At 49.8% G+C, this 8,722-nt stretch overlaps 1 protein-coding gene across 1 annotated transcript; it reads right to left on the bottom strand.

Annotated features, from left to right (window-relative positions):
• Nucleotides 1–4,006: 4,006 nt before the first annotated feature.
• PPTG_04607 (hypothetical protein) lies at nt 4,007–6,026 on the bottom strand (the record flags this gene model as incomplete). The annotated part of the gene is made up of 4 exons (XM_008896857.1): nt 4,007–4,259; nt 4,331–4,483; nt 4,673–5,105; nt 5,171–6,026. The coding sequence occupies 4 exons, from the start codon at nt 6,024–6,026 to the stop codon at nt 4,007–4,009; spliced, it is 1,695 nt and encodes a 564-aa protein (XP_008895105.1).
• Nucleotides 6,027–8,722: the final 2,696 nt, after the last annotated feature.

Genomic DNA, 8,722 nt, shown 5'->3' with positions numbered 1-8,722 from the left:
AGCCTCCTAAACAATCTACAACTGCTGCTGCGCGAAATGCCACAAGTTGAGAGTTATTTTCTCTTACCGCCATAGCCATAGCGGTTAACTCCGCTGTTAGGGCGGAATTTATCACCGCGCTAGTTAATTCGTCATGTGACTGGATAAATTGGCCAAACGCACGGTCGGTTCGTGCTTGTGAGCTGGGCTGGGCTGTTCGTATAGGAACTGCGTCTTGAAGGACGGTAGGTGTGTCTGCAGACCTTCCCCTGTATGGGTAACAGGACGGATCACTGCGGCTGTCTTGAATTCCCTGTGGGTAATCGTCCAGGTTGAAACCGGGGTCTTCAACGTCTTGTAGGTGACGGTCGCGCTGTGACTGTGACAATCCTAGCCACTTCTCTCTTAGAGATTTTCCTTGGCGATCCCGCAGCCATCGCTCCGTCGTTACGCGATCGTGGGCTCCATTGAGTTCCTCAGTAGCGAACAGTTTTCCTCGAGGGGATACGGCCGGCGGCGACAGTGTCGTGATCCAGTTATAGAAGCTTTTATGCGCCCTCATTGAGGCCGCCCACTTTTGGTGAATGAATGGTTGCTCGGTGGCGTCGTGTTTTCAAATTTGGTGTGTTAGTGACCTCACTATTGTTTTGTTTATGTCTCGGTGCTCCAAAGTTCGGTGCTCCGTAGTTTCTCCCGTCTCGCCGCGAGCGAAACCCGTGGGGTCCTCCTTTCCTGCATAATTGGATACTATAAATCAGTCAAGGGTTATTAAATGAGACCCCTACCGAAAGTCAGAGAGATTGTATAGGCTGAAATTGTTTTATAGCAGAATTGAAGAGAAGGTTGCCGAAAGCTTGCGCAGCTACCGTAAAAAGACTATTAGACCAGACAAAAGTATCTACATCAAACCAAGCCAGACAGCTCGGCAGCGAGATTGGATAGCACTGTAAGCAGACAACTTTGTCCTTCTTATAGCATCAGCTTATACCAATTATCAGAAGAGAACGAAGGACTCAGGTCCTTTCGAGATAGAAGTATTCGTGTTAGCAGCGAAGAAAGAGCGGCGTACCTTACCGGAACAAGACGTGCAACAGCCGCCAGGGCCCAAGGAGCGGCATCTACTATCGACAGCTATTTGGAGCAGCGACCAGAGCTCCAAGTAGATTAAATTGCGTGGACACATTGGTCGATCTCATATGCCCGTCAGCCTGAAAGAACTGTCGTTGCTGTCCCTGACTCAGCAACAATCTCACAGGCCCAGCACCTTGACTTAATGATGGCCAAGAAGAAGGACGAGGAGGAAACCATATATGATACCGTGAATGTGCAAATTAACGGATCTCGTGGGATACCACTAACATTCCGCTTACCAGAGTTCCGCCGCATTATGTGATTGCCCAATCACAAGCTTCTGGCAAGTGGGGTCTTTGCGTCGTTTGTTCCTCCGCCTAAGCCAGATGGGAATGTCGATGATGTCGAGCACATGAGCGATTAGCGCATGAACACCATAATTTTAGGCTATACAATGCATTCAATCTGATTTATTCTCGCTTCGCTCGACAAAATTGCTCCACTCACCCACCCCACCCTCCTTCCTCCCGCCTCCCCGCGAAACTCTTCTCAGCAACGTTAACGCCTCATAAAGCGTATCTACAATGGTGGGACTGATTCTAGTCGTGTTGGACGCTCCGCACACATCGTTTCATTGCCAATTTCAGTACCAATTCGGGGTACTGAGGAAATATCAAATTGGCGTGCTGTTGTATCCAGTTCTTCAATCGGCCGAACATGACCTCGACGGTGTTGAGGTGTGCACAATAGAGAGGCAGATACGGCGTCATAGCTCTCCAGCGATGCACCACTGCGTATATCGCTTTGTGCATGTGTATCAGGACATTGTCCATCACCACGATAGGCCTTTGCAGCGGCCACGGGTTCAGGCGTTTCACCATTTACCTATCAAAGGCTCGGTGGAAGAGCTGACGAGTGGAGGTTCCGCTAGTCGTATCCCACGCCACGAAGCCGCGCACATCACACGCCTCTATGATAGGCACACGCTTGGCTCTCTTGAATGGAACCGGCTCCACAGCCCTATCACCTCTAGTAGACCAAGCGTATCTCCTCATTGAATCCATGCCGTTCTTGGACGTCTGGCCGAGGAATATCAGTTGGTTTAGATAGCTGTAGAAGCTTCTCGACTTGGCTAGGTACGTGTCCACCTCAAATGGCAGTGCCTCTCTTTCACGGTGCTGTAATAACTTCCATTAAATATTCAGCTCGCAGCGGAGCCAACAAAGTACGCACATCGACGAAAAAAGTCGCCGTTGCTCAGGAAGCCGTCGTTTCACCTACACTAGCAGCTCTTCGACGTAGAAGCAGGGGTGATCTTTAGCGTAGAAATCCACAAACGACACGACAACCGCAGGGTATACCGGACGCGCTTCTCTCTCCTTTGGTAGCACGTGGCCAGTTTCCACGAACTGCGTATACCATCGACGAACAGCACACCCAGAAACTCCTAACACGCACATTACAACCTCGCATGGCACAACGTATGCGTAATGTAGAGTTTCCGCGCGCCACTTGTAGTCAGCTGAGTACATCGTCGTTTGCAAGTTCGTAATGAAGGGAGAGTGTCTGAATGGGAGAGAGATAGTTTATTCTGAGTTGGTTTAAGTACGATTCTAAGTCATTGTTACGACAAAAGCAAAACTCCGATTTAAAAGACAACTTGAGCTTACTAACGGTTTTCTTGGATGGGCGTTCCTACAAGTTTTTACAATAAAAAAGCTTAACACCTTCTACCCGAACTGTACTCGCCTCAGACGACTAAGCGTATGTCGTATAATACGACGTACACTGTCACTAGGTATTTGTATGGGCCATCTGCTTATCTTTAGGATTGGAGTATAAATTGTCAACAGTTTTCCGCACAATGTTGTATGACTTACACCATTGAGATAGATAAAGCGCAGATCAATGTCGTAAGTGACCCCAACAGCATTCATCAGACGGACGACAAGACGCGCTTCTCAGCTACTCATTTCAGAAACGAAGCAAAAGAAAGAACGTCGACTCAAGAACCTCTGCATTCAACCTCACGACACTAATCACTCAACAAATGACACACCGCAGAGGTTCCGTCGCCACTCCCTCACTTTCAGCATCGTCGCCGCCCCCACACTCGCTTCCTTCCTCGCGGCGAAGGTGGAGTTCACGTCGGGTCTTCTTGCGCTTCCCCGCTTTCTGGCCGGGCCTGCGCAGCACGACTCGTTTCCCCAAGTTGCTGGGAATGTTCTCCCCGGCCCCGAAGTCCTCATGCCATATCTCAAAACAAGTCTTGAGTACGCCGTTGTATTCGCGGCGGATCCTATTGCAGAGCCAGCACTTGGCGTCGTCCAGCGAACAACGCTCGCAAAAATAAGTCGTCGCGAAGGACTTCTTCTACTGTGTCCGCAAGCGTGCACAGACCTTGCACGACCGTTAGCGGCGCTTCTGAACGCCGCTAATAGTGACCCAGTCTTCGGCCTGTTGAAGGGCGTGCGTCAGGCGGAGAGGTGTACTCCTGCGCCTCTGGCTGGATGGAGGCGGCAAAGGGTGTATCCCTGCGAAGTCCTCGGCCTTGAGCTGCAAGAGCTGGTTCTGGAGGACCGCAAACGACTCAGCCCTTTGCATGGCTCAAGTACGCGTTCACTAACGCAAGATCCAAGAAGCCCAAGAACAGCCCCTTGTAGTACTTTGTGAATCGCGTGGACATTTGCAAAGAGTAGCTCTGGAGGCGGAGTTGATCGTGGCGATCAACTCCGCCCATCCAGTTTTGGTAGTCTTTTACGGCCTGGGGGCACCCTCCTTGGATCGAACCAACCCGCTTGATTTTCCGCTCGAGAATAGACGGCGTCATGGCCGAACCTGTGCAGAGATAGTAGACCGGTTTGCGGTCCCATCATACGCTCGATATCATGGTGGGCGCTGCGACCGAGCGCAAGAATAGAAACGAGCCACGGGGTATACTTGCTGGGTGGGTCTTTCACTTGGACAGTATTGCCTTGTTGAACCCCAAGCGGTTCGTCTGGATTGTGCCCACCACGTAAACCTTCATCTTCAGCAGCTCTATAGCCAGGAGAACGGATGAGTAGAACCTGTCTACCACGACCGCATGCCAGGCGTGGCGTGATTTAGGTGAGAACACAGCCGACAGATTCCGTAGTACGGCAGCTGCGCCAGTCTTGAAGTCAATTGGATTGTCGACGCCCTCCCGCTTGCCAACATAAACTTCAAATCTACAACGAATACAACATAAAAAGCTGTTAAAATGTCTGCAAGGCGTAACTTACGACATAATAGAATATACCTGTGGCAGTACGCCGTCTTTGCGTCACACAGCATAAATATTTTTGAGCCGTAACGATGCAGCTTGTCCGACATGAAAATGCGAGTGGGGTTGCGCATCGACGTGGCGGGTAGGACGCCTTCGTCGAAGGACACATGGCTGGTAGTGACCAAGCTGACAAGAATCGTTCTTGCATCTTATCCAATATAGGCCGCAGCTTCCACAGCTTGTCGCGGCCGTGGTCTACCGTATTGTCCACAAAGTGAAGATCCCGAAGGATGTTGATGCAGCGGTCACGGCTCATGTACCGCCCGAAGAGTCCGGCTGGTATGGCGCCGCCCTCGACCATGGACCAATGCGCACCGAAGCGCCTCTTCTGGTGCCACCAGAAGCCCAACTACAAGTAGGACCTCGTGTGCGTCGTAAGCTTCCTTTGCCCTCAACCGACGAGCTATTTGGGCTGCGGTCTCCCGCTGGCACCCGAACTGCCGCGCAGCCATCTTTTTTGCTCGTTGGGCCACTTGTTGCAAGCAGTAACGATTGGTCTCGGTGGCAATCGAGACCCAGAGCGACTTCGGCAAGAAGTAAAACAGTGTCAGGAGTGGGGACCGCCACAGGTCCAGCAGCTCACCAACCGGCCTTGCCTTCTCCGCACCCAAACCCGGGTACGGAGTAGTGTTCGTCTCGAAATCGGTCGAGGCTGCAGTCCACTGCATCGCCCGCAACGTGTTCTCGCGTTCCTCCGGATCAGCTCTAGATAAACCACCGTCGCCAACATGCAGTGACGCGAGGAACGCTTGATTAATTTCCTCCGCGTCACTGTCAGAGAGCTCATCACCACCTCGTTCATTGATTCGCCACCAGAATCGCGGTAGTCATCAGCGACAGCAGCACCATCGCTCTCATCCCCCGAGCTCAATTCGTCGTAGTCACAACTGTTCTCCCAGTTCTGCAGTACGTTCACGTCCGCGGTCGGTTGTGCAGGTATCCGGTGTCGCCGTGGCGGGGCAGCGGAGGGAGCGACAGCACGTTCGTCCTCCCGCTCACTCTCCAGCCCTGACGGTTCCGACAGCAAGTGAAAGCTAGCAGCTGCGTCGCATTGCCCCTCCTCCGCGTGTAAATCTCGTTGCGAGATATCGAACGCGTTGGCTACAGCATTCTGCGAAAGCTCAACCCCCGATGCATCGGAGTCCGAGCCTAATACCTGCTCGACGGTATTCTGCGAAAGCAGAACAGAAGTGTCTATCCGCGAGGGACGAATGGTAGCGTCGTCAGTGCCACCTTCGCCGTGTCCGTCATGCTCAGCAGCGTCGTCAGTGCCACCGTGTCCGATATGCTCAGCAGCATCGTCAGCGCCACCGTGTCTGTCACACTCAGCAGCGTCGTCAGTGCCACCGTGTCCGTCATGCTCAGAAGCGTCGTCAGTGCCACCGTGTCCGTCACGCTTATCAGCGTCGTCTGCTCCGGCCTCGACGGAATCGTCCTCGCCGTCAACAAGTAAGCCCGTCTTGAATGCAAATTCCACAACAGCCCGTTCACCAGCCAGCACGTCGTCTGTTGGACTCGCATAGGTCCACTCGGTCTGGATACCCGTCGGCCGCTTCGATGTCCACCCCGCCGCCTTCATCTGTCGCCATAGGTGTCCAAAGTCGATGTCATGTGCTGCATTGGCTGGGGCGGCGGGGGTGGTGGCTTTTTCGTGGCGACTCGCTCGCATCGTGTCCGGCTGGCAAATTCTCTAATGAGTGGCTTGCCAGGCAGTGCCCAGACCAAGTCTCCCCATCCTGGTTTCTTTCCCACCGGGAATCCTAGTCCCGGTTTTGTGATCATCTTGCAAAAACCTCTTGCAGCTTATATGTTTTGGTTGAATTTGATTAAAATATGGAAAAAGTCTCCTAGCCATCTTTCAAGATAAATCCCTCGATGTCGTAACTTACGACATAAAAAAGCTACGGTGTATCTTACGACGTTAGTAAGGAAGGTGCTAAAAGACGTTTTATTTAATTTAATATATAAAATTGAACAGGATAATGAGACTATATATATATTAGTATCCTGTTAGTATTATACATATCGTGTGAAAAGTTTTAAAGTGAGCCACTCAAAATACGTTCAGACAACGAACTCTTACAGAGCAAATGATAGTCACCTGGGTCGAGCGTTGGATCCATTAGAATCGCACACGGCTCCACTTGAATACTTCGACAGAAGTTTTTTTTTGGCTCTATCCAGCGCACTTCCAGACGAACGACTCGGAGTTCTGAAATTGTTGGTATTTGCTGGCTGCTTGAAATTTGATTCAGTTCGTTGATGTATGCTGCGATCGCTATCGTTGTCGTCGTTGTCACTGATGATATCACTCGTGTTACTTAGGCTGTCACTGACATCACTTGCATCTTCACCGCTGAGTGTGATCAATAAGCACCAGCGACGTAATTGACCCCACCGAAGCCTTCCGTGCTTTTACCGTAGTGGTTGCTGGGTTCTGATGTTTACGTGATTTACTTAAATAATGTAAGTTCTCGTGCATTTCAGTAGGATATTGCAGTAATTGCGGCAAACTTTAATATTCCTCGTGGTTGGTTTGCCGCTGTTATTACTGTCTTGGAAGGAGGTTCAGTATTGTACTACATTGGAGAAGGCATGCTCCAGCCGCTCGCCTACCTGGCCGCCTATAATTTGAGATAGTTTTGCCCTGTTCAAAATATCCGGGTTTGTCAGCATCGTTGCAAATTGCCTTGTGCATACTATAAAAAAAACTGATGCTGGTGTTCCGCTTGCAGTGAGGTCCTGCTTTTAATTGCCTGACTTTAATCCCTAGCAGACTGCATTAATATTCTGTACTCACATACTGTAAAAACACACGGTATTTGTGATGGGGTCACACAGCACCTTGCGCCGAGGAAGCAGGCTTCCAAGAGTATACAAACTCTAAGTGAACGACAACACACGTATCCCTGGTCTGAGGAAACGAAGTACTCAGTTAAGGGTACGTTTAAGACTGATTGTATTTATAGGTAAGCTTAGCTTGGTTTCTAATACAAACTCTAAGTCACCATTAGAAAAGCTATGTAGATAAGCAATGGTTGGCTCCTAGAGCCTCTGGTACCATGTACCAATTATTACAAGAGTGACAGGTCACTCGTCATGTACCTTGGGTACACTTGGGTTCGTACCCCGTTACAGTACTCCCACTGCATAACTGACACACTGAACAAACACACTGTACTCGCACTGCATAAATCGGTACCAAGTGTCAGTACAGACGTAATGTCCAACTGTAGTGGCAAATGTTCGGATGCGCTGTATTCTAGAGTGTTGTACGAATGATTGCCCATGTTATGCTCAAGCAGAACCGTGGAATTAACCTTTCCATCCCTCATTCTTCGATATTCCTCGTATAATATTCACGCGATACATGCGCCGCGAGTGTATATTAGTTTATTCGCTGAGAGTTTTTTAATACTATTATATTCGCTTCGGGATAATTACTATTGGAAGTGCTACGTTGAAACTACACTTTTCGTATCTATTTTCCAAATCACAGTATTTACTTAAGTATATCCAACTAACCACGATTCCAGCACCACTCGACACGATAGATCGGTCTTATGGGTGCAGCTCTATCGTCTTGAGCAACGCAACGATTTCACGAGAGTCCAAATGTGACACTACCGGATGGTGGTCTGTCCCCCATTAGTTTTCGGAGTGATTATTGCCACATACGTTTGTGGCTGGTTTGTGGTTAGTAATAATTTTGTGTGTAATAATTTTGTAGTGAAAATAGTGAGTCATCAGTAAGAGAAATGATATTAAGATTACGAATTTCTTCACATTTTGATACTGTACGATAGGCAGAATATCTATAACAACAATATTGAGTACTGATAGCGCGGATTAGCTTAAAACCTATGCAGAGTTTTTTCGAGGTTCTTGGACAGGTTTGGCTGCTGGTTGCTAGACCACGATGCTTCACACACGTTGACGACGTCCTTACCGTCCGTGAGATCGACGTAGATGTCGTTGGGTGTGGTCTGGACGTTGTTGGTACCCACAGGTCCCACTGGTCACTATCATTACACACCACGACCAGACAACAATCATTTTCTTGACGACGATCTGGCGAGGGTGTTGCTTCAAGACCGATAGAGCGTACCGATCTCCTGTGCGAAAATGCCTTTGATTTGGACGGTGCCGTAGTGTAGCCGAAGTGCTACACCACCGTTTCCTCGGTGTAGTGCCGTAGTTGGCCATGAGTGTTACACTGGAGATGGCGCCGCTCTTGATGCTCAGTGCGTTGTCGCACATCGTCTCACCAAAGTTTCTCGATAGTTCAGTCGATGTACAGTGGATACTTCCTCTTGCACGGGCATTCCTGATCGTGCCGACACTCTCAATGAGAAACACGGTCTT

This window comes from Phytophthora parasitica, assembly GCF_000247585.1.
Source record: "Phytophthora parasitica INRA-310 unplaced genomic scaffold supercont2.5, whole genome shotgun sequence".
Lineage (NCBI taxonomy): Eukaryota > Oomycota > Peronosporomycetes > Peronosporales > Peronosporaceae > Phytophthora > Phytophthora nicotianae.
Note: the sequence above shows the minus strand (reverse complement) of the source record. Positions and strands in the feature narration are given on the sequence as shown.